General features: G+C 47.9%; 1 protein-coding gene across 1 annotated transcript in view; it reads right to left on the bottom strand.

Moving 5' to 3' along the window:
* Window positions 1-27,923, bottom strand: part of ATOSB (atos homolog B) — a 52,191-nt gene that overhangs the window by 16,151 nt on the left and 8,117 nt on the right. The window contains 3 exon segments of the mRNA XM_083155410.1: window positions 8,422-9,596; window positions 9,599-9,669; window positions 10,302-10,502. Of these exon segments, the coding sequence (XP_083011536.1) occupies window positions 8,422-9,596; window positions 9,599-9,669; window positions 10,302-10,375 (1,320 nt within the window). The 5' untranslated portion in view covers window positions 10,376-10,502.

Here is a 27,923-nt window from a genome sequence, read left to right as displayed (position 1 = left end):
GGGCACCTATCACGTGTGTGGCAAGACAATGAGAAGAGGGCACAGAACATTCTGGATCACCTATCCCCGTGATCGCAGCCTATCTTGCTGCAGTAGGGATCAATGCTCCATAAACCAACAAACAGAAATATTCTATTCTATATGAATTATTATTCCGCCTCGTTAGCAGCGATGTTCTGTTCTGTCATTTACACGTTTCTGACATTCTTTACATACGCTTCCCTCATATAGCGGATATAGGAATATGGTGTAGCTAGATGAAGGTGCCGTTACCATTGTTGGTTGCTATGCGTCTCAGCATGTGTCCTAAGGAACATCTAAGGTCATTGGTGCACAGAAAAAAAAAAAGTTGCTTAAAAAGGTCCAAGAGTTTTTTGGCGCTTAGTAAATGAAAAGTAGATTTTTACTGGTTGCTGTTGGTTACAGCTATATATCAAAGGTGCAAAGCATAGGTCAGGTACAGAGGTAGCATATGACAGGTTGCTATGGGTTACAGCTACATACCAGAGGCGCACAGTGTAGTGGAGATAAAGTGGAAAAAGATAATCACCAGCCGATCAACTGTATTTGAAAATGACAGTTGGGAGCTGATTGGCTGGTGCGTTATCTCCTTCCAGTTTATCTCTTCACCTGGCTTAATACATCTGCCCCAATGAGAGAGAGCGGTTATACAAGGGTATATACAGGGAGCACTACCTGATGGTGAGAGAAGCGCTGTTATACAGGGGTATATAGAGGGAGCACTACCTGATGGTGAGAGAAGTGCTGTTATACAGGGGTACATAGAGGGAGCACTACCTGATGGTGAGAGAAGCGCTGTTATACAGGGGTACATAGAGAGAGCACTACCTGATGGTGAGAGAAGCGCTGTTATACAGGGGTACATAGAGGGAGCACTACCTGATGGTGAGAGTAGTGCTGTTATACAGGGGTACATAGAGTGAGCACTACCTGATGGTGAGAGAAGCGCTGTTATACAGGGGTACATAGAGGGAGCACTACCTGATGGTGAGAGAAGCGCTGTTATACAGGGAGCACTACCTGATGGTGAGAGAAGCGCTGTTATACAGGGGTACATAGAGAGAGCACTACCTGATGGTGAGAGAAGCGCTGTTATACAGGGGTATATACAGGGAGCACTACCTGATGGTGAGAGAAGCGCTGTTATATGAGGGTACATAGAGGGAGCACTACCTGATGGTGAGAGTAGTGCTGTTATACAGGGGTACATAGAGGGAGCACTACCTAATGGTGAGAAAAGCGCTGTTATACAGGGGTACATAGAGGGAGCACTACCTGATGGTGAGAGAAGCGCTGTTATACAGGGGTACATAGAGAGAGCACTACCTGATGGTGAGAGAAGCGCTGTTATACAGGGGTACATAGAGGGAGCACTACCTGATGGTGAGAGAAGCGCTGTTATACAGGGGTACATAGAGGGAGCACTACCTGATGGTGAGAGAAGAGCTGTTATACAGGGGTACATAGAGGGAGCACTACCTGATGGTGAGAGAAGAGCTGTTATACAGGGGTACATAGAGGGAGCACTACCTGATGGTGAGAGAAGAGCTGTTATACAGGGGTACATACAGGGAGCACTACCTGATGGTGAGAGAAGCGCTGTTATACAGGGGTACATAGAGGGAGCACTACCTGATGGTGAGAGAAGCGCTGGTATACAGGGAGCACTACCTGATGGTGAGAGAAGCGCTGTTATACAGGGGTACATGGAGAGAGCACTACCTGATGGTGAGAGAAGCGCTGTTATACAGGGGTATATACAGGGAGCACTACCTGATGGTGAGAGAAGCGCTGTTATACAGGGAGCACTACCTGATGGTGAGAGAAGAGCTGTTATACAGGGGTACATAGAGGGAGCACTACCTGATGGTGAGAGAAGCGCTGTTATACAGGGGCACATAGAGGGAGCACTACCTGATGGTGAGAGAAGCGCTGTTATACAGGGGTACATAGAGGGAGCACTACCTGATGGTAAGAGAAGAGCTGTTATACAGGGGTATATAGAGAGAGCACTACCTGATGGTGAGAAGCGCTGTTATACAGGGGTACATAGAGGGAGCACTACCTGATGGTGAGAGAAGCGCTGTTATACGGGGGTACATAGAGGGAGCACTACCTGATGGTGAGAGAAGCGCTGTTATACAGGGGTACATAGAGGGAGCACTACCTGATGGTGAGAGTAGTGCTGTTATACAGGGGTACATAGAGTGAGCACTACCTGATGGTGAGAGAAGCGCTGTTATACAGGGGTACATAGAGGGAGCACTACCTGATGGTGAGAGAAGCGCTGTTATACAGGGAGCACTACCTGATGGTGAGAGAAGCGCTGTTATACAGGGGTACATAGAGAGAGCACTACCTGATGGTGAGAGAAGCGCTGTTATACAGGGGTATATACAGGGAGCACTACCTGATGGTGAGAGAAGCGCTGTTATATGAGGGTACATAGAGGGAGCACTACCTGATGGTGAGAGTAGTGCTGTTATACAGGGGTACATAGAGGGAGCACTACCTAATGGTGAGAAAAGCGCTGTTATACAGGGGTACATAGAGGGAGCACTACCTGATGGTGAGAGAAGCGCTGTTATACAGGGGTACATAGAGAGAGCACTACCTGATGGTGAGAGAAGCGCTGTTATACAGGGGTACATAGAGAGAGCACTACCTGATGGTGAGAGAAGCGCTGTTATACAGGGGTACATAGAGGGAGCACTACCTGATGGTGAGAGAAGCGCTGTTATACAGGGGTACATAGAGGGAGCACTACATGATGGTGAGAGAAGCGCTGTTATACAGGGGTACATAGAGGGAGCACTACCTGATGGTGAGAGAAGCGCTGTTATACAGGGGTACATAGAGGGAGCACTACCTGATGGTGAGAGAAGAGCTGTTATACAGGGGTACATAGAGGGAGCACTACCTGATGGTGAGAGAAGAGCTGTTATACAGGGGTACATAGAGGGAGCACTACCTGATGGTGAGAGAAGAGCTGTTATACAGGGGTACATAGAGGGAGCACTACCTGATGGTGAGAGAAGAGCTGTTATACAGGGGTACATACAGGGAGCACTACCTGATGGTGAGAGAAGCGCTGTTATACAGGGGTACATAGAGGGAGCACTACCTGATGGTGAGAGAAGCGCTGTTATACAGGGAGCACTACCTGATGGTGAGAGAAGCGCTGTTATACAGGGGTACAGAGAGAGAGCACTACCTGATGGTGAGAGAAGCGCTGTTATACAGGGGTATATACAGGGAGCACTACCTGATGGTGAGAGAAGCGCTGTTATACAGGGAGCACTACCTGATGGTGAGAGAAGAGCTGTTATACAGGGGTACATAGAGGGAGCACTACCTGATGGTGAGAGAAGAGCTGTTATACAGGGGCACATAGAGGGAGCACTACCTGATGGTGAGAGAAGCGCTGTTATACAGGGGTACATAGAGGGAGCACTACCTGATGGTAAGAGAAGAGCTGTTATACAGGGGTATATAGAGAGAGCACTACCTGATGGTGAGAAGCGCTGTTATACAGGGGTACATAGAGGGAGCACTACCTGATGGTGAGAGAAGCGCTGTTATACGGGGGTACATAGAGGGAGCACTACCTGATGGTGAGAGAAGCGCTGTTATACAGGGGTATATAGAGGGAGCACTACCTGATGGTGAGAGAAGCGCTGTTATACAGGGGTATATAGAGGGAGCACTACCTGATGGTGAGAGAAGCGCTGTTATACAGGGGTATATACAGGGAGCACTACCTGATGGTGAGAGAAGCGCTGTTATACAGGGGTACATAGAGGGAGCACTACCTGATGGTGAGAGAAGCGCTGTTATACAGGGGTACATAGAGGGAGCACTACCTGATGGTGAGAGAAGAGCTGTTATACACGGGTACATACAGGGAGCACTACCTGATGGTGAGAGAAGGGCTGTTATACAGGGAGCACTACCTAATGGTGAGAGAAGCGCTGTTATACAGGGGTACATAGAGAGAGCACTACCTGATGGTGAGAAGCGCTGTTATACAGGGGTATATACAGGGAGCACTACCTGATGGTGAGAGAAGCGCTGTTATACAGGGGTACAGAGGGATCACTACCTGATGGTGAGAGAAGAGCTGTTATACAGGGGTATATACAGGGAGCACTACCTGATGGTGAGAGAAGCGCTGTTATACAGGGGTATATACAGGGAGCACTACCTGATGGTGAGAGAAGCGCTGTTATACAGGGGTACATAGAGGGAGCACTACCTGATGGTGAGAGAAGCGCTGTTATATGAGGGTACATAGAGGGAGCACTACCTGATTGTGAGAGAAGAGCTGTTATACAGGGGTACATAGAGGGAGCACTACCTAATGGTGAGAAAAGCGCTGTTATACAGGGGTACATAGAGGGAGCACTACCTGATGGTGAGAGAAGCGCTGTTATACAGGGGTACATAGAGAGAGCACTACCTGATGGTGAGAGAAGCGCTGTTATACAGGGGTACATAGAGGGAGCACTACCTGATGGTGAGAGAAGCGCTGTTATACAGGGGTACATAGAGGGAGCACTACCTGATGGTGAGAGAAGCGCTGTTATACAGGGGTACATAGAGGGAGCACTACCTGATGGTGAGAGAAGAGCTGTTATACAGGGGTACATACAGGGAGCACTACCTGATGGTGAGAGAAGCGCTGTTATACAGGGGTACATAGAGGGAGCACTACCTGATGGTGAGAGAAGCGCTGTTATACAGGGAGCACTACCTGATGGTGAGAGAAGCGCTGTTATACAGGGGTACATGGAGAGAGCACTACCTGATGGTGAGAGAAGCGCTGTTATACAGGGGTATATACAGGGAGCACTACCTGATGGTGAGAGAAGCGCTGTTATACAGGGAGCACTACCTGATGGTGAGAGAAGAGCTGTTATACAGGGGTACATAGAGGGAGCACTACCTGATGGTGAGAGAAGCGCTGTTATACAGGGGCACATAGAGGGAGCACTACCTGATGGTGAGAGAAGCGCTGTTATACAGGGGTACATAGAGGGAGCACTACCTGATGGTAAGAGAAGAGCTGTTATACAGGGGTATATAGAGAGAGCACTACCTGATGGTGAGAAGCGCTGTTATACAGGGGTACATAGAGGGAGCACTACCTGATGGTGAGAGAAGCGCTGTTATACGGGGGTACATAGAGGGAGCACTACCTGATGGTGAGAGAAGCGCTGTTATACAGGGGTACATAGAGGGAGCACTACCTGATGGTGAGAGAAGCGCTGTTATACAGGGGTACATAGAGGGAGCACTACCTGATGGTGAGAGAAGCGCTGTTATACAGGGAGCACTACCTGATGGTGAGAGAAGCGCTGTTATACAGGGGTACATAGAGAGAGCACTACCTGATGGTGAGAGAAGCGCTGTTATACAGGGGTATATACAGGGAGCACTACCTGATGGTGAGAGAAGCGCTGTTATATGAGGGTACATAGAGGGAGCACTACCTGATGGTGAGAGTAGTGCTGTTATACAGGGGTACATAGAGGGAGCACTACCTAATGGTGAGAAAAGCGCTGTTATACAGGGGTACATAGAGGGAGCACTACCTGATGGTGAGAGAAGCGCTGTTATACAGGGGTACATAGAGAGAGCACTACCTGATGGTGAGAGAAGCGCTGTTATACAGGGGTACATAGAGAGAGCACTACCTGATGGTGAGAGAAGCGCTGTTATACAGGGGTACATAGAGGGAGCACTACCTGATGGTGAGAGAAGCGCTGTTATACAGGGGTACATAGAGGGAGCACTACATGATGGTGAGAGAAGCGCTGTTATACAGGGGTACATAGAGGGAGCACTACCTGATGGTGAGAGAAGCGCTGTTATACAGGGGTACATAGAGGGAGCACTACCTGATGGTGAGAGAAGAGCTGTTATACAGGGGTACATAGAGGGAGCACTACCTGATGGTGAGAGAAGAGCTGTTATACAGGGGTACATAGAGGGAGCACTACCTGATGGTGAGAGAAGAGCTGTTATACAGGGGTACATAGAGGGAGCACTACCTGATGGTGAGAGAAGAGCTGTTATACAGGGGTACATACAGGGAGCACTACCTGATGGTGAGAGAAGCGCTGTTATACAGGGGTACATAGAGGGAGCACTACCTGATGGTGAGAGAAGCGCTGTTATACAGGGAGCACTACCTGATGGTGAGAGAAGCGCTGTTATACAGGGGTACAGAGAGAGAGCACTACCTGATGGTGAGAGAAGCGCTGTTATACAGGGGTATATACAGGGAGCACTACCTGATGGTGAGAGAAGCGCTGTTATACAGGGAGCACTACCTGATGGTGAGAGAAGAGCTGTTATACAGGGGTACATAGAGGGAGCACTACCTGATGGTGAGAGAAGAGCTGTTATACAGGGGCACATAGAGGGAGCACTACCTGATGGTGAGAGAAGCGCTGTTATACAGGGGTACATAGAGGGAGCACTACCTGATGGTAAGAGAAGAGCTGTTATACAGGGGTATATAGAGAGAGCACTACCTGATGGTGAGAAGCGCTGTTATACAGGGGTACATAGAGGGAGCACTACCTGATGGTGAGAGAAGCGCTGTTATACGGGGGTACATAGAGGGAGCACTACCTGATGGTGAGAGAAGCGCTGTTATACAGGGGTATATAGAGGGAGCACTACCTGATGGTGAGAGAAGCGCTGTTATACAGGGGTATATAGAGGGAGCACTACCTGATGGTGAGAGAAGCACTGTTATACAGGGGTATATACAGGGAGCACTACCTGATGGTGAGAGAAGCGCTGTTATACAGGGGTACATAGAGGGAGCACTACCTGATGGTGAGAGAAGAGCTGTTATACACGGGTACATACAGGGAGCACTACCTGATGGTGAGAGAAGGGCTGTTATACAGGGAGCACTACCTAATGGTGAGAGAAGCGCTGTTATACAGGGGTACATAGAGAGAGCACTACCTGATGGTGAGAAGCGCTGTTATACAGGGGTATATACAGGGAGCACTACCTGATGGTGAGAGAAGCGCTGTTATACAGGGGTACAGAGGGATCACTACCTGATGGTGAGAGAAGAGCTGTTATACAGGGGTATATACAGGGAGCACTACCTGATGGTGAGAGAAGCGCTGTTATACAGGGGTATATACAGGGAGCACTACCTGATGGTGAGAGAAGCGCTGTTATACAGGGGTACATAGAGGGAGCACTACCTGATGGTGAGAGAAGCGCTGTTATATGAGGGTACATAGAGGGAGCACTACCTGATTGTGAGAGAAGAGCTGTTATACAGGGGTACATAGAGGGAGCACTACCTGATGGTGAGAGTAGTGCTGTTATACAGGGGTACATAGAGGGAGCACTACCTGATGGTGAGAGTAGTGCTGTTATACAGGGGTATATAGAGAGAGCACTACCTGATGGCGAGAGAAGCGCTGTTATACAGGGGTACATAGAGGGAGCACTACCTGATGGTGAGAGAAGAGCTGTTATACAGGGGTACATAGAGGGAGCACTACCTGATGGTGAGAGAAGAGCTGTTATACAGGGGTACATACAGGGAGCACTACCTGATGGTGAGAGTAATGCTGTTATACAGGGGTACATAGAGGGAGCACTACCTGATGGTGAGAGAAGCGCTGTTATACAGGGGTACATAGAGTGAGCACTACCTGATGGTGAGAGAAGCGCTGTTATACAGGGGTATATACAGGGAGCACTACCTGATGGTGAGAGAAGAGCTGTTATACAGGGGTACATAGAGGGAGCACTACCTGATGGTGAGAGTAGTGCTGTTATACAGGGGTACATAGAGGGAGCACTACCTGATGGTGAGAGTAGTGCTGTTATACAGGGGTATATACAGGGAGCACTACCTGATGGTGAGAGAAGCGCTGTTATACAGGGAGCACTACCTGATGGTGAGAGTAGTGCTGTTATACAGGGGTACATAGAGGGAGCACTACCTGATGGTGAGAGAAGAGCTGTTATACACGGGTACATACAGGGAGCACTACCTGATGGTGAGAGAAGCGCTGTTATACAGGGAGCACTACCTGATGGTGAGAGTAGTGCTGTTATACAGGGGTATATACAGGGAGCACGACCTGATGGTTAGAGTAGTGCTGTTATACAGGGGTATATAGAGGGAGCACTACCTGATGGAGAGAGTAGTGCTGTTATACAGGGGTACATACAGGGAGCACTACCTGATGGTGAGAGTAGTGCTGTTATACAGGGGCACACCTGTTCTAGTTAGAGATGATGTGAAAGAAGATGTCGCCTATACTGTACACCAGAGCACAGAACATAAAGTATATACTGGGGGGGGACGGCTGGGAAACCAGTGCAATGTAAAGGGCTGGCTGCAAGCCTCACCTTCTGTGAATTCCGAGCTGTTGGCAGGAGATGGTTCCAGAAAGGTGCAGCCTTGGAGTCTGTGCTCCTGCAGGAGCCATGGAGAGCCTGACAGTTCTCTCCTCCTCTCAACCTCTTGCTGTGTCCTTCATCTTCAGAACAAGATTCCCCGGTCTCTGAGGAGGGAAGGAGCTTTCTCTTCACCGCGTTACTACTACTACTTCCAGAGGAGCACAGACGGACAAGACCAGGGGGAGTCCTCTCTATAGAATTCAGGTCTTCTCCATCGGCACCCTGGAGAACCTCACCAGGAACCGATGTATCTTCAGGTGCTACAGAACCAGCCAAGTTCCCATTGGAACAGTCGAGACTACCTTCCAGGTGGACCTCTTCTAGCTTTCCTGTGGATGTCTCCGGATGTGCATTGTTGTGCAAAACAATATCAAGTATATGCTGGTGACCGCCAGACTCCTCTGAAGTCTTTGGGTCGATTGAGATATTTGTCCCATTGGCTTCAGAGGCGGTGGACAGTCCTTCAGAGTTCCCCAGCTGGGTTTCTTTTGGGGTGCTTTTGTGCAAAGTGGTGCAGGGTGGAGGGCAGGGGGAGTCAGTCCTTTTAAGACCAACTATAGGTGTAGGTTGAACGATCAAACGCCTGCCGAGATGATCCTTGGAAGGGAAGCCATCGGCTCTGTGTTCGGTGACTTGCAAACCACTATGGGAGAAATGCTGAGCGGAACTGCACATTGGCATCTCTTCTGACAGTAATCCGTCCTCAAACACATCCTCTTCATCTTCATCAGGCTGAAAGTGCCCAGGGGGGCCATCATTCCTAGCCTGACCCCAGAGTGCTCTCCTTGGACTTCTTGCTGGTTCTACAAGCGGTTCTGGTGGTCTCTTCAAGGCTTGGCGGCAAATGGCTTTGGGCCCAGGCACGTCTGATGTTATGGAAACGTGATAAACCTTCTGGAGTTTGTGCTCCTCTGGAAACCCCACAACTACCCTGCAGTCCTGAGCAGCATTTAGAACTCCAGTCTGGCCTGGAGAGGTGTCCACAGGCACAGACTGGCTGCTATCTCCATCTACCTCCTCCGTGGGTGATGTGTCCATCTGGATGTGCCTCATGGATCCACCAAGACTGATCCGCCAAAGTGCAGGACAGACTGGGAGAAGTGGTGAGCTCCTGCACAGCTTTGTATAGGTGGGGCCAGGGAGGAGCCCTTCTCAAGTGGTCTACACGAACCCCGGGGAGTCCAGATTATTCTGCATCTGAAGAAAGATTGAGAAAGTCACGAAATGCAGAATTTACCCTAGTTATAAGCATGTAAAGTTGAGATATTAAAAGTAGAAGCGCTCCTGCTGAACAGTGCCCCACAAGCTACCCCCCACCCACCCCACCGGGTGCTTTTCCAGCGCGCCACCGACCTGCCCCTGCGTGCTTTTCCAGCGCGCCACCGACCTGCCCCTGCGTGCTTTTCCAGCGCGCCACCGACCTGCCCCTGCGTGCTTTTCCAGCGCCCCACGGCCTGCGCGCTTCCAGCGCCCCACCAATATGCCCCTGCACGCATTAAGCGCCCCACAGATATGCCCCTACATGCTTCTTGCACCCAACTGAACTACCCCTGCATGCTTCTAGCTTCCCCACCAACCTGCTCCAGTGTGCTTCCAGTGCCATCCATCTGCCCTTTTCTTGCCTAGCACTCTGCCCATCTCCCCTTTGCGTTTCCAGCTCCCTGACCACTTAACCATGTGTTCTGCCAACACCCCAACCTGGCCAGCCCCTTGGTGTTTTTTGCATCCCCCCTCACCCAGTCATGCTTTTATCACCTACCCCACCATTCACAGGTTTCAGCATTTTGCCACCAGCTATGACTCGGGAACACCCACAGATAGACTCTTACCCCTGCACGTCCGTGTGCTGCCCGTGGCAGGTCGGTGGCCCCTCTGTGGCAGCTCGTACACTTCCCTGGCACATCTAGCTGGCTAGTCCGATCATGCTGGCATCCACAGCTGCGAGAGAGGCGCAGGGTCGGAGCGACACCCCACACCATTCCGAGAGGAACCCCCACTCCGAAACCAGCGCTGCCACGATGCGTCTACTGCTGAGGAAACACAGAGACAGGATCAGTGACACCAAACATAAAAAGGTATACTAAACTGTGCATAAGTACGAATACACACACACACACACACACACACACACACACACACACGGTACTAGCATCCGTACAACAAATGCAACCACCATATTGGAACATAAAGTTTGAACATTACATTTACAGCCCACCCCATCATACCCAATAAGTTCCACACACACACACACACACACACACACACACACACACACACCAGTGTACAAGCCACGCACGTCACAGACACAATCAGAAGAGGATGAAGGTAAAGATGGACACATATGACAGGGAGAGAATGGGGAGAGCCCGTCCAGCCTCCTTATCCCCCTCTCAGTCAGTCAGCAGCACAATGGGGGCGTCGGTGCGGTCAGGCGAGGACAAGCCCTGGGGTCAGCACATTTGGTCAGCATTCTGTGGCAGCCAGTAAGAATTCCCCCCCTATGAGGAGAGGGGCTCCCAGCAGCCCAGGCACCAGGGGGTTAGGTTACCTTGCAGTGACAAGAGCAGAACTCGCAGGCAGGCATATTTATTCTGATCCTAGAGCTCTGGCTGCATAAACCTGAGGCCTCTGAGGGCTTATCCATCTGTAGTACGGGCGGCCTTCCCTAACAGGAGCCTGTGCACCTTGCCATATACACTGACATCAGCCAGCCATGGCAGGGGGGAGGGGAATCCCTCAGGTAAGGGACCGGGGAAGGAGCAGTCCTTATCCGGGGACACACCAGCTCTCTGCCAGCTCACAGGGAATTCCTAGCCCGTGAGATAACCGCAGCCAGGATGCAAAAATAGCTCCATGTATAAAAAGACAGCGGCACGCCCAGAAGCGGTGTGTGACTCATTTCATAGGATGCATCGGGGGACGCCGGCAGGACAGGCGTGCGGTGTCACCACAGATGAAGTGTCAGCTCTTTGCAGTCACACAGCTCTGTGCCAGCGTTTCAGGACAAAAGGCAGAAAGCACAGACAATGAATCCGCTGCTTCAGACATGCAGAGAGCCCAGCCCCCCTCCCCAAATGCTGAATATTTACACAGGAGGCCGGGGTCACCCTAACTCTGCATATCCGACCCAGTCCTAGTCAAAGACATCGGCCCAAAACCTCCAGCGGATTCCATGCTGGGTTCTTGGCCTCCTGCCCCTTCCATGCAGAGGAGTCTAACAGGAAACCAGTTTGGTTCAATAGGCCGAAAGGGTCTTCTGCAACCCCCAAAATGTCAACACGAACCAAACGCCGACACAAGTTTATTTTAGGTTTTTGTGGTGTCTTTATCTTGTAGCACATGGGCCCCAAATTAGTGCCATGCTTACCAATCATAGTCCACATAGGGTTGAAAAGTATAAAAAAATTATGTCGACCATTTTCGTGTCAACCTTTTAAACAGGTTGACCAATAACGGTTGATCGATTTATTGTCAACCTTATAACGGTCAACATAAAGTCCGGATACCTCTGGAAACACTGTGGACATCCATGCGTGTCAAGCAGACATAGGGGCCAGATGTACTAAGCCTTGAAAAGTAATAAAGTAGCAGCCAATCAGCCGTCTACAGCCTTGGTTTGAAAAATGACAGTTGGCGCTGGTTGGTGGAATGGTGGCAAAACACTACTACAATGTACAGAGACTATCACCAGTTATTTATATAGCGCACACATATTCCGCAGCGCTGTACAGAGACTATTATTACCAGTTATTATATAGCGCACACATATTCCGCAGCGCTGTACAGAGACTATTATTACCAGTTATTATATAGCGCACACATATTCCACAGCTCTGTACAGAGACTATCACCAGTTATTATATAGCGCACACATATTCCGCAGCGCTGTACGGAGACTATTATTACCAGTTATTATATAGCGCACACATATTCCGCAGTGCTGTACAGAGAATATTATTACCAGTTATTATATAGCGCACACATATTCCGCAGCGCTGTACAGAGACTATTATTACCAGTTATTATATAGCGCACACATATTCCGCAGCGCTGTACAGAGACTATTATTATTACCAGTTATTATAGCGCACACATATTCCACAGCGCTGTACAGAGACTATTATTACCAGTTATTATATAGCGCACACATATTCCGCAGCACTGTACAGAGACTATTATTACCAGTTATTTATATAGCGCACACATATTCCGCAGCGCTGTACAGAGACTATTATTACCAGTTATTATATAGCGCACACATTCCGCAGCGCTGTACAGAGACTATTATTACCAGTTATTATATAGCGCACACATATATTGCAGTGCTGTACAGAGAATATTATTACCAGTTATTATATAGCGCACACATATTCCACAGCGCTGTACAGAGAATATTATTACCAGTTATTATATAGCGCACACATATTCCGCAGCGCTCTACAGAGAATATTATTACCAGTTATTATATAGCGCACACATATTCCACAGCGCTGTACAGAGACTATTATTACCAGTTATTATATAGCGCACACATATTCCGCAGCGCTGTACAGAGACTATTATTACCAGTTATTATATAGCGCACACATATTCCACAGCGCTGTACAGAGACTATTATTACCAGTTATTATATAGCGCACACATATTCCGCAGCACTGTACAGAGACTATTATTACCAGTTATATTATATAGCGCACACATATTCCGCAGTGCTGTACAGTGAATATTATTACCAGTTATTATATAGCGCACACATATTCCGCAGCGCTGTACAGAGAATATTATTACCAGTTATTATATAGCGCACACATATTCCACAGCGCTGTACAGAGATTATTATTACTAGTTATTATATAGCGCACACATATTCCGCAGCGCTGTACAGAGACTATTATTACCAGTTATTATATAGCGCACACATATTCCGCAGCGCTGTACAGTGAATATTATTACCAGTTATTATATAGCGCACACATATTCTGCAGCGCTGTACAGAGACTATTATTACCAGTTATTATATAGCGCACACATATTCCACAGTGATGTACAGAGACTATTATTACCAGTTATTATATAGCGCACACATATTCCACAGCACTGTACATAGAATATTATTACCAGTTATTATATAGCGCACACATATTCCGCAGCGCTGTACAGAGACTATTATTACCAGTTATTATATAGCGCACACATATTCCACAGCGCTGTACAGAGAATATTATTACCAGTTATTATATAGCGCACACATATTCCACAGCGCTGTACAGAGAATATTACCAGTTATTATATAGCGCACACATATTCCACAGCGCTGTACAGAGAATATTACCAGTTATTATATAGCGCACACATATTCCACAGCGCTGTACAGAGAATATTACCAGTTATTATATAGCGCACACATATTCCACAGCACTGTACAGAGAATATTATTACCAGTTATTATATAGCGCACACATATTCCACAGCGCTGTACAGAGACTATTATTACCAGTTATTATATAGCGCACACATATTCCACAGCGCTGTACAGAGAATATTACCAGTTATTATATAGCACACACATATTCCACAGCACTGTACAGAGAATATTATTACCAGTTATTATATAGCGCACACATATTCCACAGCGCTGTACAGAGACTATTATTACCAGTTATTATATAGCGCACACATATTCCGCAGCGCTGTACAGAGAATATTACCAGTTATTATATTGGGGGGACGTCAAACATCTCATCTGTGACTATTTCCCAGCCTGATGCGTCAGGATCAGATGAAATCCGCCCAAATCAAACTCCACTTTATCACCTTTGAAGGCTTAGTACATCTCGCCCATTGTCAGCGGAGAACTGGAGATCTGCCGATATCTTGTTTGGGAGAATCCAGCATGTAGGAAATTCACTATTCCCAGATACCAGATGAGAAATGATAGGGATCGGTGTTTAGCGTACTGGTTTCACAGGCTCCCTGGCGGAGCACCAATCAGAGGTTTTTGATTAATGATCGGCAGACCATATTGGCATCGTAAAAATCACCCGGCTGATGTATGGCCCATGTAGGGATGTGCGGATATTGGTCTTATAAAGTATCATCCAAAACAGGACTCCATCGGCGATGTCTGTGCGAGCAAACAGAAAGCGCATTTTAGGGGGTTGCGTAAGCTCCAGAATATCGCACATAACTGAAATAGCCATAGAGGGAGAGTGGTGCCAGCTACCATGCCCAACCACAAGGGGACATTTACCAAGATGAGAGTTCTATTCCCCAAGGGATCTTGCTATGAGCAACCAATCAGAAACTACTTTTATTTATTTAGCGGCTTCTACAAGATAATAGATGGTATCTGATTGGTTGTCCATAGATCCAACCCATCTGAAATAGAACTCCCATCTTAGTAAATGTCACTGTATGATTTGGCATGGGTAGCGGGCACCCTCTCCCTCTGACTCAGCTTCCTCCTCCTGCACTGCGACCCTAAGTAGTGCCAGGGGCATTAAAGTGTAAGGCCACACCAGCGGCAAATTTGCAGTTCCGGGTTCCTGTCCGCGGTGTTCTGTTCCTGGTATCTCTCTCTCTCTGTATTCCATGTTCCTGCTGACTAACTCCTGCCCTTCCTTTACTTGTACACCATTCCGTACAGAGGGCCCGTGACCTGTGTGTCTGGTGCACAAGTCCAAACCTTGTTGCACAGGTCAGTGGTCAATACCACCAGCATATTACACTCCGTGCCACTGGTCAGGGTCTTGACCTATCCCACGGTACGGGTTTGGACACGTCATTGATCGGTGACTTGGTTACTCTGACCCACAATACGGATGCAGTCAATAATCTCTTGCCACGAGAGTTGCTGGAAAATCTGCTTACGGGTTTAGAAGCAAGAGCAACATCAAGCCCATTCACTGAGCTGGTACCATCCAGTCAACTTCCAGTACAGCTGGGGCCACCTCCACTAGTCCTCTTCAAACTGCAGGAACTTTTGCACCACTAGTCAAGAACTGGTACCACTGATCTCAGGACTATTCGATCGGAAAAAGGTTGAAGTTGATACAACACTGCCTGGGGTTTTACTACTTCTACAACAGTTCATCGGGAACTACTCATTTGAGGAAGACTATGTTCTTGAGGATATGCAGACTTTGAACTTTGCTTGCTTTGTAGGGGTGAGCGTCAAGGCTCCTCTTGGAACCTGGAATATTTGTGGCACAAAGGTCCTCGAATAGACAAAGTTGTCACACTTACTAGTCACGCAGGTGTAAAGAGAACCTTGGAACCAATTTTCAGGGACTACTGGTGGCCGACTTTGTTAACTATATCTTTATTGTCTTTGTTATAGATCTAATGTCCTTCCAAGGAATCAGTAAAATCCAGGTGGTGGACAGGCTTCTTTTTTGTTTCATCAAAGGGTTGATCTTCACAGATAACATTGGCAGAAAGGGAAATTTTTAGGCTACACAGACATAGCTTGACATACTATTTAACACGTTAACCTGGAGGGCAATATGTAGGTGCTTTGGTGTCAACCGGAGATTCCCTTCAGACTACCACATTCAGAGTAATGAAGAGATAAAGCAAGTAAGTCCAAGATTTGGAGAATTCTTTGACGAAAATTACATCTCTTCCAACTAAGATGACTGGGTGTCCATATCTCCATATTACCATGGGTCTCCATATTTCCATGGACTGAAACTGTCATCAAGAATCTTTTCAACAAGACTTCCAGTCACTCTGTCCAATATGTTCTGCATCCTGTTGTACCAGAACCAACAGCCTATGGGTCAGTATCCTGTTACCCAGCTATCCATGAACTGTTTCCTCAACATTTGGAAAGCTCTGAAAATGAATATGTGCAAAACTTTGTTTACCGATAAGAACAGGGCTGGGCAACACTGGCCCTCCAGATGTTAATGAACTACACATCCCAGGATGCTTTGCATTAGTTTTGCTATGTGGCCATGCTGAAACTGATGCAAGGCATGCTGGGATGTGTAGTTCATCAACATCTGGAGGGCCGGTGTTGCCCAGCCCTGGATAAGAAGATGGGGAAGGCTCCATTGCAGAAACCTTGTGCTTGACGGTGTCCACCATGCAGTTTGTTCCCTGGTTCATTGGGCTCTTACAGTTGCCCCAAGTGACTGGATTGACAACATACCATCTAGATTCCAGGCACTCAGAATACCCAATGTGTGACATCTCCCCCCTCAACCCACCAGTTCTCACTTTTCGTCATCCTGTAATCCGCTACTCAATTGGAGTATGAGGGAAAGCAAATCCTGAACTTCAGAAGTTCTCGAAGCTTAGTCCAAATCTTAATGGACTGGAAAGTATATGGCCACATAGAACGCGGTGAGTCAAGGCCTTCAGATAAATCGAGCACCTCAACTCCTCTGGAGAAGTTTCCTAAAAAGTGGGGTGTTTGGTGCCCATTCCTAGAGGAAGGGGGTAATGTCACAGTGCACTGGATCCCAAAGCTCACTTACTGGGTCCAGCAGTGCTGGTCTATGGCTTCTGGGATGGGGCAGTTGGTGGTAGGAACGCATCCACTTTACATCAGTTACTTTGCAACATTTCAACTATATAATAGAATCACATCTCCAATGAAAAAACAATGTCTAGCAATACGTTGATAGTGAAGATTATTAAACATACAAATAATATTTTCCCTGTTTAGTCTCATATTCCACTTTATACCAATTTATTCCCCCCTGACCTGACCCATCGCTCTATCATATTCATAGGAAAATCAGGGCAGCCAAGGCACGCATCCAAGATGGCCACCAGTGCATAAATGTTAGGGCTGCGCCACCACCAAGGGAAAATGCTGGCACTATGTGGTCACTGGTCCACCTATCTAGAAGTAAGCGGTTCCAGATGCCGGTATAGGAGCCTTGTGCAACAAGTAGCTCCAGGTTACAGTGTAGGGGCTTGGTGGTAACAAGATACCTGCCCGTTACGCAGTGGGAGGAGTCACTAATGGCGAGAATGGAACTGGATGACAGGGATGTCAGAGGAACCTACCGCACAATATGTACCGGCCAGAGGAATAAGGCCACTGGGTCACAGAAACAGAACCTAGCCCCTCTTATTGATTCACAAATAATTTCCCTGCTATAACTTGGCACATCTGGCATATTAGCAATAGCCACTGTGTATAGCGGGAAGAAATGACAAAGCGCTGCATACAATGAAGATTGCAAGCTCTGTGGTTAAAAGATTTAGGGGAAAAGATGGCAAGCTCTGCAGGCAAGACCCAAATCTGGGGTGAAGATTGTAAGCCCTGTGGCAAAGAAAAGACTGCACTGCTGTAGACATGGTTAATCATTATCATCTGGGGCACATTTTGTCCTGTAACGAGGAACATAATAGTTTCCCTTCTAAATAAATACCCAAATATATCCACATCCCAGGACTCATCCTGGCATGGTGCCTGGGCATGCCTTAGCTCAGGACACTGGTAGGCAGGGCCGCTAGTCCGTGCCAGGCAGAGAGTGGGCACAGCTTATCTGCCAAAGACAGCGAGATTCCCTTCTATGCTCCATGCCAGGAGGGCCGGAATCTACCATTATCCCATCTGCTCAGGGGCCGCAGCGCAGGAGGCGGATCCCGCCGTACAGAAAACACCTTACGCCCGCCATATGTACACCTGCTTTATAAACAGGGGCAGAATGAGACGGTGGCACCTTGTGGGGCTTAACATCGAACAGTAAAGATGGTTTATTTCAGATCAAAACGCTGCAGTTACAGGACACCAAAAAGGTACTTGTTTCCTAGCACGGCCACAATCGCGGGCATCGTGTACCTTAAAGTTAAGGTACACGATGCCCGCGATGGACCCGATCTCCTTTGAAATCAGGTCCATTTTACTGTGAAAGGCAAAATAGGGGGCATCGCGTCGGTCGCGGCCATTAACATGGCCCCCGACGCGACCTACGCGATGCCCGCGATTTTGCCATAGGCTTCAATGTTAAAATATTTTTTTACATTGAAATCGGGAGCATCGCGTCGGTCTTGTGCCATTATAATGGCACAAGATGAGATGGACTTGATTAAGTCCATTTTACATAGCAAACAATGTGAAATGGGCCAATATGACCCATTTCACATTGTATATGGCCCCGTCATCACCCCACGATTGACGCCAACCCGAAGCGTGGCAAGCGCAGCGAGCCCGCGAGGGGTGGCGGTGCGCACCCTACGACCTTTTCATACCCCTACTATCCACGTCGGCGTGGAGTTGAGAATATAAAGTGTGGCGAGCGCAGCGAGCCACCGAGCCCGAAGCGTGGCGAGCGCAGCGAGCCCCGCGTATACCTGTGAAGTTATACGCGTGCGCTCGCCACACTTTATATTCTCAACTCCACGCCGACGTGGATAGTAGGGGTATGAAAAGTTCGGAGGACGCGCACCGCTGCGCTCGCCACGCTTAGGGTTGGCGTCAATCGTGGGGTGGCGGCGTTGAGGATGTAAAATTGGGGGTCTGGGGAATATTTTACATTGAATCCAATGTAAAATAGGGTCCCAGGGACCCTATTCACATTTGATTTAATGTAAAAATCGGGTCGATCGCATGCGATTTTTCCGCATGCGATGCGATCGACGCGATTTTTCCGACACGACCACCCCGATGCAAATCGGTGTGGCCGTGCTAGGAAACAAATACCCAGCAAAATGTACCTGCTCGGCTACAACCCGAGGAAGCAGAGTACGCTGTTCAGCGCTACCCTGACAATGGCGCTCCTACCATGACCGTACAGATTACGGAGGCCATCAGACCTTTGCGGGGCGAAATGCACCAAACCCGGCGCCACCTGCGGGTGTAGGCTGGTAATGGAAATATATTTATATGCACCTATTTAATGTGATTAAAGTAATGACGGGAATTTTGGGAACATGCAAAACAAAATCACTATAGACATTGACACAAAAAATAAATAATTAAAACTCATGTCGGAAAGTTACTAAAAGATTTAGACTACGTATATCCGATTTACAAATTTGTACAGATATTGGTATTTGTATCCAGTTATATTTCTGTTTTGTTGATCATTATTCCTATTGTAATGGAAATTATTACCATTTACAAGGCTTTGTTCTCTGTACAATGTTTTACTGTCTCATTGTTTTTGTGAACCTTAATATATATATATATATATATATATATATATATATATATATATATATATATATATAAAAAATGATAATAAAACTCATGTCGAGTGTCAACGTCGACCCAAGTGCACATACCAACCCGACCTCTACGCTCCTCACAAGATCTGCGTCTCTCATCCACACTCATTACTCGCTCCCATTCCCGACTGCAGGACTTTCTTCGGGCTGCACCCACTCTGTGGAATGCCCTCCCAAGCACAATAAGACTCCTCCAGTCTCCAAACCTATAAGCGTTCCCTGAAAACTCATCTCTTCAGGCAGCTTATCAAATTCCAGAACCAGTCATAGAACCTTGCATTCTGGTGGAATCGATGCAATAAAGAATACAGTATCTATCCTTATGTATCAATGCCTATTTCCCTATAGATTGTAAGCTGTGAGCAGGGCCCTCCTACCTTTTGACTGTCCTGTAAATATCCTGTTTGTTGTATCACGGTCTCCTTTTGTAAAACGCAACGGAATATGCTGCTATGTAAGAAACTGTTAATAAATACATAAATAATAAAATACAATTTTCCCCTGAGAGTGGCGAGGCGATGATGGGAAGATGCCAGGAAATGACAGCAGGGAACTAGGACCAACGCCAAGGAGCTGATGAAGGCTCAGAGCAAGGGGTGGTATATAAGCCATCGGTGGTCTTCACCGGGGAGCTCCGCGAGGGGATTTAGGCTTCACTGCGCCCGACGGGCAGGTCGCAGCCTCGGCTGGGTCCCTTGGAGCGAGCACACAAAGGACTATAAACTAGAGTCCTGGTAGCTGGTATAATGGTTAGACTGGAATGGATTTCAGAAATTACTAGATCGGGCGGGACCGATGGTAACACAGGATCGGGTGGGACCGATGGTAAACACAGGATCGGGCGGGACCAATAGTATCACAGGATCGATGGTAACACAGGATCAGACGGGACCAATGGTAACACTCGATCGGATGGAACCAATAGTAGCACAAGATCAGAGACGGAACCAATAGTATCACAGGATCAGATGGGACCTATTGTAGCACAGGATCGAATGGGACCGATAGTAGCATAGGATCGGATGACACTTATAATATCACAGGACTGATGGTAGCTCAGGATCGATGGAAAGCGTAGAGAACAATCTCACACATAGGGGGTAATTTGACCTGATTGCTGGGCTGCTATTTTGCTGAACCAGCGATCAGTGAGCCACCACCCCGCCATAGTGATCCAATCACGGCCTTCCCTGTGTGCAGCGGCTGAGTACCCTGTGATTTACACGGCAATACGATCCGGGGCCAGCGCTGATGTCAGAGGCCCTGCATTCCAACGTATGGGACCACCTGCATGTTCTCCTGACACTCCCGAGAAATATCTGGGTGCCACCCCCCAAACACTGGACGCCTGTCAATCAGGGTGCATATGGACAACAATGAAAAGTCGTCAGGATGGCGATGCGCATGCACACTACCATTTGCGCAGACGTTCAATAAAGTTACGGATTATACTTACGATAATTCCTTTTCTTCGGAGTACTTCATGGCAGCCATACAATGGGTTCATCCCTCTCTCCCCTTACAATTAGACAGGTAGTTTTTCCCTAGGACACGCCCCCTTCTTCCACCAGTACATAGCCAGCACCTTCCCCCATGACTCCAGTCTTTTGACTCGTCTCCGCCACCGATCCTAGGGAAAAACACAAACACGGGGGGGGGGGGGGGATAATAATACAGGCTGCCATGAAGTACTCCGAAGAAAAGGAATTATCGTAAGTATAATCCGTAACTTTCTTCTTCTTACTTCATGGCAGCCATACAATGGGATATACCAAAGCAGTAGGGTGGGCTACAATACCTTAAATCAAGGCCTGATGTAGAACTCTGCTCCCAAAAGATTCTTCAGCTACATCCAATGCATAATGTTTTGCAAAGGTATGTATGGACGACCATGTCGCAGCTTGGCATATGTCTTTGACCGAGACGTTAGCCTCTCTTGCCCAGGAAGTTGCCATTGCCCTAGCCGAGTGTGCCTTTATACCTTCTGGAACTTGTCGGCCAACTTTCTTGTAGGTGAAACAAATAACTTCTTTGAGCCACCTTGAGATAGTTTGTTTTGAAGGCGCAAATCCTTTCTTTGCTCCTTGTGGAATCACAAACAACGATCTCGTTTTCCTGAAGCTTGCTGTACGATCCAAATAAATTTTGATTATTCTCACCATATCCAGCGTATGAAGATCTTTTTCTCTTCTAGTGGATGGATTTGGAAAAAAACAAGGCAAAACAATATCTTGACTCATATGAAAAGATGAGACTACCTTCGGAAAAAATGAAGGTTTGGTTCTTAGGACTACTTTGTCCTGAAATAACTTAAGGTAGGGTTCACAACATAGTAACGCATGTAACTCCCCTACACGTCTTGCCGACGTAATAGCGACCATAAACGCTACCTTCCACGTAAGAAATTTTAGCCCAGCTCTCTCACATGGTTCGAATGGGTTTGCCATGAGACCGTTTAGTACCAGATTGAGGTCCCACTGAGGAATCACTGGTCTAACTCTTGGACGGATTCTTTTAGCTGCTTGAAAAAATCTTTTTATCAGTCCTTGGTCTGCTAACTTCTTATCCAGTAGAACACTAAGGGCTGAAACTTGTACCTTCAGAGTTGCTATGGATAGGCCCTTATTAAAACCTTCACAGAGGAACTGTAGAACATGCGCCAGTCTAGCCTTGGGAAAAGGAAATCTATGTTCAGACCATCCCGCGAAGATCCTCCAGATTCTATAATATATATCAGAGGAAACTTTCTTCCTTGCTTGAAGTAGCATGTCTACTACGACTGCTGACAGGCCTTTATCTGTCAGTTGCTTCCTTTCAAATTCCATGCCGCTAAATGAAGTTTCTGTGGGTCCTGGCACATTACTGGGCCCTGCATCAGAAGATCCTGTGACACTGGAAGAAACCATGGCTCTGCCACCGCCATGCCCTCTGCCATCGGGAACCAGGCCCTTCTGGGCCAATATGGGAGAATAACTATCGCCCGAACTCTCTCCGATCTGATCTTCCACAGTACTTTGTGTATGAGTGGGAAGGGTGGGAAGATGTATACCAGGGAGAACTGCCATCTCTGGGACAGGGCGTCCACGCCTTCCGATCCTCGTGCCGGGTTTCTGGAGAAGAATCGTTGAACCTTCGTATTCTCTGGCGTCGCCATCAGATCTATTTGTGGCTGGCCGAATCTGCGAACGATTTGTCTGAAGACTGAGTCCTTCAGCTCCCATTCTCCTGGCAGAATTTGAGTCCTGCTTAGGAAGTCTGCCAGCTGATTTTCTTCCCCTGGCACATGTAATGCCGAGATGGATCGGAGATGTTTCTCTGCCCAGCCCATGATCAACCGGATCTCTTCTAGCAGTGGGCGACTTCTTGTCCCCCCTTGCTTGTTGATATAAGCGACTGTCGCTACGTTGTCTGAGAAGATGCTTAGGTGGGATTTTCCTATTTCGCCTGAGAAGAACTTCATGGCCATGAAAACTGCTCGAAGTTCCCTGTGGTTGGATGATAGATCCGATTCTTGGACGGACCAGATACCTTGGGTAGTTTTGCCTGAGCAATGTGCTCCCCACCCTGTGACGCTTGCGTCTGTTGTCAGCACTACATACTGTGGGCTTGAAAGAGACATTCTTCTGACCGCCATGTACCTGCTTTGCCACCACTGAAGTGACGACACCACTGATCGAGGGAGTGTGATGTAGCGTTCCAGAGAAACTTGGTTTCTGGTATAGGGTAGGAGATGCCACTGTAGTGTCCTCATATGCCACCTGGCCCATGGTACGACCTCCACTGTTGAAGACATCATCCCTAAGAGACTTATTGCTAGTCTCAGCGGAACCTTCCGATTCCCTTGGATTACCTCTACCAGCTCTTGAATCTTCTCGCATCTCTGGCCGGACAGGGTGACCTCGAACCGTGCTGTGTCCACGATGACGCCTAGGTATTGGATGGTCTGTGTAGGAGACAGATGGCTCTTGTTCCAATTGATCAGCCACCCGTGATCTTGTAGGAACTGGACTACTATTTCTGTATCTCGGACGGCTTCTGCTTTTGACTTTGCTGAGATAAGTAGATCGTCCAAATAAGCCCATATTGCTATGTTCTTTCTCCTTAAGCACTCTATCATGACTACGAGTACTTTCGTAAATACCCTCGGTGAGGATGTGAGACCAAAGGGAAGGCAGGTAAACTGAAGATGTTTTCCTCTGACGCAGAACCTGAGAAATTTTCTGTCTGGTATATAGATAGGGACATGGAAATAAGCGTCTCTTAGGTCTATAGAGACCATGTAGTCTTCCCTTCTCAGACCCATAAGGATAGTCTTGGCTGTTTCCATGTGGAACTTGCGTTTCCAGATTCTGGCGTTTAGATCTCTTAGATCCAAGATTGTTCTGAAACCTCCAGAACTTTTTGTTACCACGAACAAACGGGAGTAGAACCCTAGGCCCTGCTCTGCCTCTGGGACCGGCTCCACGGCCCCCGAATCCGCCAGATCTCTTATGCTCAGGGCCAATGCTTCCTGCTCCGCCCTTAAAACTGGAATCCTTGAAACTAAAAATTTTTCCCTTCTGGGTTTTGAAATGAACTCTAGGCGGTATCCCGTGGACACCACTTCTAGAACCCAGGTGTCTTGTACCGTTTGTTCCCACACGTGGGTAAACTGCAGCAATCTTCCGGCCACCTGTAAATTGTCCACGGGACACAACTTGTCACTGTTTCTTATCCCCTCTTTTGACAGTCTGTCGAAAGAAGGCTCTGGAAATACCTGAGGTATATCTCTCCCGAAAAGGCCTCCCGGGCCTATAGGCTCTGGCTTGTCTGAAGCTTTGCCTGGGGAAATAATTGAAACCTCTTCCCCTTTTATCTTGGGGGAGTCTCACTGACTTCCCCCCCGACATCCTCTGTATCATCTGGTCGAGTTTGCTGCCGAAAAGGAATTCCCCCTCGAACGGCAGGGTTGCCAGTTTATTTTTAGAGTGGGTGTCTGCTGCCCAAGACTTGAGCCACAGGGCTCTCCTTGCCACCACTCCAGAGGTCAACGCCTTCGCTGAGTAATCCAGCACGTCCAGGGATGCCTCACATATATAATCAACGGTAAGTTGGATTTGTGCCAGACTGCTGATCATTTGCTCTCTAGCCACCCGTTCTTGTAGGTCCTCTTGTAAAGAGGCGCACCATATCCTAAGGGCTCTAGCCAAGGAGGCAATAGCCACTCCTGATTTGATAGACGTGGCGCTAGAGATGTGCAGCCTTTTTAAAGCGCTCTCCATACGCTTCTCCATAGCATCTTTAAGAGATGCCCCGTCCTCAAGAGGAATCGTAGTTTTGGTGGTGACTTCGGACACTGCCGCATCAATTTTGGGGATACTACACCACTTTAGAAATTCTGCATCCTCTATGGGGTACATCTTCTCTGTCCTTTTCACAGGCCCAATCCGTTTGTCCGCATTGGACCACTCCTTAATTAGGATCTCCTTGACCACCTTGTGCACGGGAAAACACCTCCCCTTTCTTGACCTGTCCTCAAACAGAGCGTCATACTCGGTTCTCACTGGTTGTTTATAGTTCAGTGTCTTATACAGTTCTTTAAGAACCACCTCCACCAGCTCTAAATTAAAGGACCGTTCCTCTTCCACTAGTTCACCGGCTTCTGTGCCGTCATCCCCATCATCATCATCATCATCATCAATATCTGCAGCCGCAGGTAAATCACATTCTACATCCAGACTGGTCTGTGACCTGGACCTTTTCCCCTGATATTCTTTCTTGGAGACAAAGTTATCTTTCATCCAGGCCATAAGCTCACTAATCTGGGAAACAGTCCCAATACTGGTATCAGCTCCCTTGTCACAGCTGCGGCACAAGGAATTCTCTCCAGTGAAAATCTTATCACAACCAATACATGTCTTGCTAACATGTTTCTTCTTGGCCAATTTCTTCTTAGTCCCCACAGGCACACGAGAAGATTAAATAACAATAATCACTAACTACTCTGCGTAATTTTACATATATAAAAAACTCAGTCCTCTGAGAGGACCTACCTGGGCAGCAACGTAGAAAGTTTTTGAGAGGCTTCCTCCTCCATGTCTCTGGTGCCACGGGGCTTGCAAACAGCACAGCTAGCACGAGGAAGCGCCTGTAACACCGACCAGGCGCATTAAGAAGGCTACTTCCGCCTTCCGGCAGCGTCAGGCAGCGTGCGCATCATCCCGACGCTTGGAACGCACGCCCGCCTGACTTCCTGCCCCGTGGACCGCAAGGTTGCGTCACAGTACTGCGCGGGGACAGCGTGTTTGGGTCAGAGCAGCGCGCCTGAACGCCTGCACATCGGGAGCCCAGCACGCGCCGCACAGACGCTTCTGTCTGCCGGCGGGGATTTAACTAAGAAAAAACCTCCGGGCTCCCTCCGCTTATCAGTACACGCAAACGAGGTACATGCCGCCGGCCAGACCTCCTAATGGGAAAGGCACCGCCACCCCAACGCTGCCCAGGACTGGCAGCGTAACGCCTACCAGTAGGTAAGAAAATAAAATAAAATAAAACCTGTACTACCCTGTCTATCTGTCTAGGAGACAGGAAAAAGACTGGAGTCATGGGGGAAGGTGCTGGCTATGTACTGGTGGAAGAAGGGGGCGTGTCCTAGGGAAAAACTACCTGTCTAATTGTAAGGGGAGAGAGGGATGAACCCATTGTATGGCTGCCATGAAGTAAGAAGAAGAAATACTGGTGCTGCAAATTTGCAGCCCAGAGTACTGGTCTGAATCAGGCCCATAGAGCAGTGTAACTTGTGGCACTGGCCATCTGAGACTTGTAGATTAGGGAGCTTTATACCCTTGGGGAGGACCGGATTGGTTGCGCCTGTCAGCCGGTTTGGGATTGGGGAAATTAATGTCACGTGATGAGCAAGATGGCGCCGTCCGTGTGGTGGAATTGTCGGGAATCGGAGCATAAGGCATGCCAGAATACCATCCCGCACACTGTCATGAGCCACTGCTGTGGCTCATCATTTTTATGTCAGCTTCTGTTATGGGACTCGCTGATGGCCTCCTGTGGTGAGTCTGTGCTATTGCAGCTCTATTCGTTGTGATTGTTCTGCACAAGGCTGTCCCTTAATTAGCTTAACTTTAGGTCTCAGCTGCAGTAATTTGTGCTTCAGGAGGCCTGTGCCTCTCCCGCAGTGCTGATTGGAGCTTGCTCCTGTTATATTCTCTGCAGACCCTGACTCCAGTTATAGCTTCAGCCCCTGTAAATTGTTCCCAGCTTCTAGTAACAGCTTCTTGCTCACTGCTTCCAGCAGTCTAGTTCCAGGTATTCACTTGCCTTCCAGCAGCTTCTGGTCTCATTTTCTCCTGGACATTCCTGCCTGCTTCCAGTCCTGGGACAGCTTAAGTTCTCCACCTGAAGCCCCGATTTATTCCATTCCTACTTGTTTTTGCCATATTGGTACATTCCCTCTGGGATGGACAGAGGATTGCCCCAGGTCTGTAGGTTTATTTCTGACCCACGCAAGGTGGTTTCCTGGGTATTGCGTCTCAGTCCTCTGAGTATCGAGTACCAGTCTCTGTGTCCTTTGCTGTGTCTGGTTGTGTGGTGTTATATGGGGGATTTTGGGTGGCATCTTTGGTTTGTGACGAGGTCGCTTATACAGTTGACTCATGAGCCGTTAGTTAAGGTGTGTACAGATGCATAGATTTGCTATTGCTTTGATTTAGTTTTCCCCTCTCTACCACCTTTCGATTTTGCCTTTGATTTTCCATTCATTTTCACATTCGATCTGCACTTTTGCATTGGATTCAATATCGAATTCGATTTACATTCAAGGCACATTGTACACATTCGATTTACTGGATCGAATTCGATATTTTCTTGGCTGCACAGTATTTTTCTTTTCGATATAGAGAAAACGGGAGTGTGCATCGAATCGAATGCCAGTCGAAAGGGTCCTAAAAACCATTCAATTCCGATCGATTTTGCTTCTATAAGCATAATCGAATCGAAAACAGGAAAAAAATAAAATCGAAGTGTGTGTTTACACAGCTTTAGTTTTTCCCAGTCAGGACCCTGTTAGTCAGTTTCACCTTTTGACTGTCTCTGAAGGATCTCCAGTACCTTGGTCAACCATAAGACCTGGTTGCACCAGAGTTGGGGCATACTTGGGCTGCATAAGGACACCCATACCTACCTACCAGGACCTATCTGGGGATACCATCAGCTTTCACATAATTACCGCCCTAAGATACCAAACATAGTGCCTAATTCACATGGTGGTG

The sequence above is a fragment of the Crinia signifera genome, chromosome 1, assembly GCF_055691185.1.
Source record: "Crinia signifera chromosome 1, ASM5569118v1, whole genome shotgun sequence".
Classification (NCBI taxonomy): Eukaryota; Metazoa; Chordata; class Amphibia; order Anura; family Myobatrachidae; genus Crinia; species Crinia signifera.
This window is presented reverse-complemented; position numbering and strand designations above follow the sequence as displayed.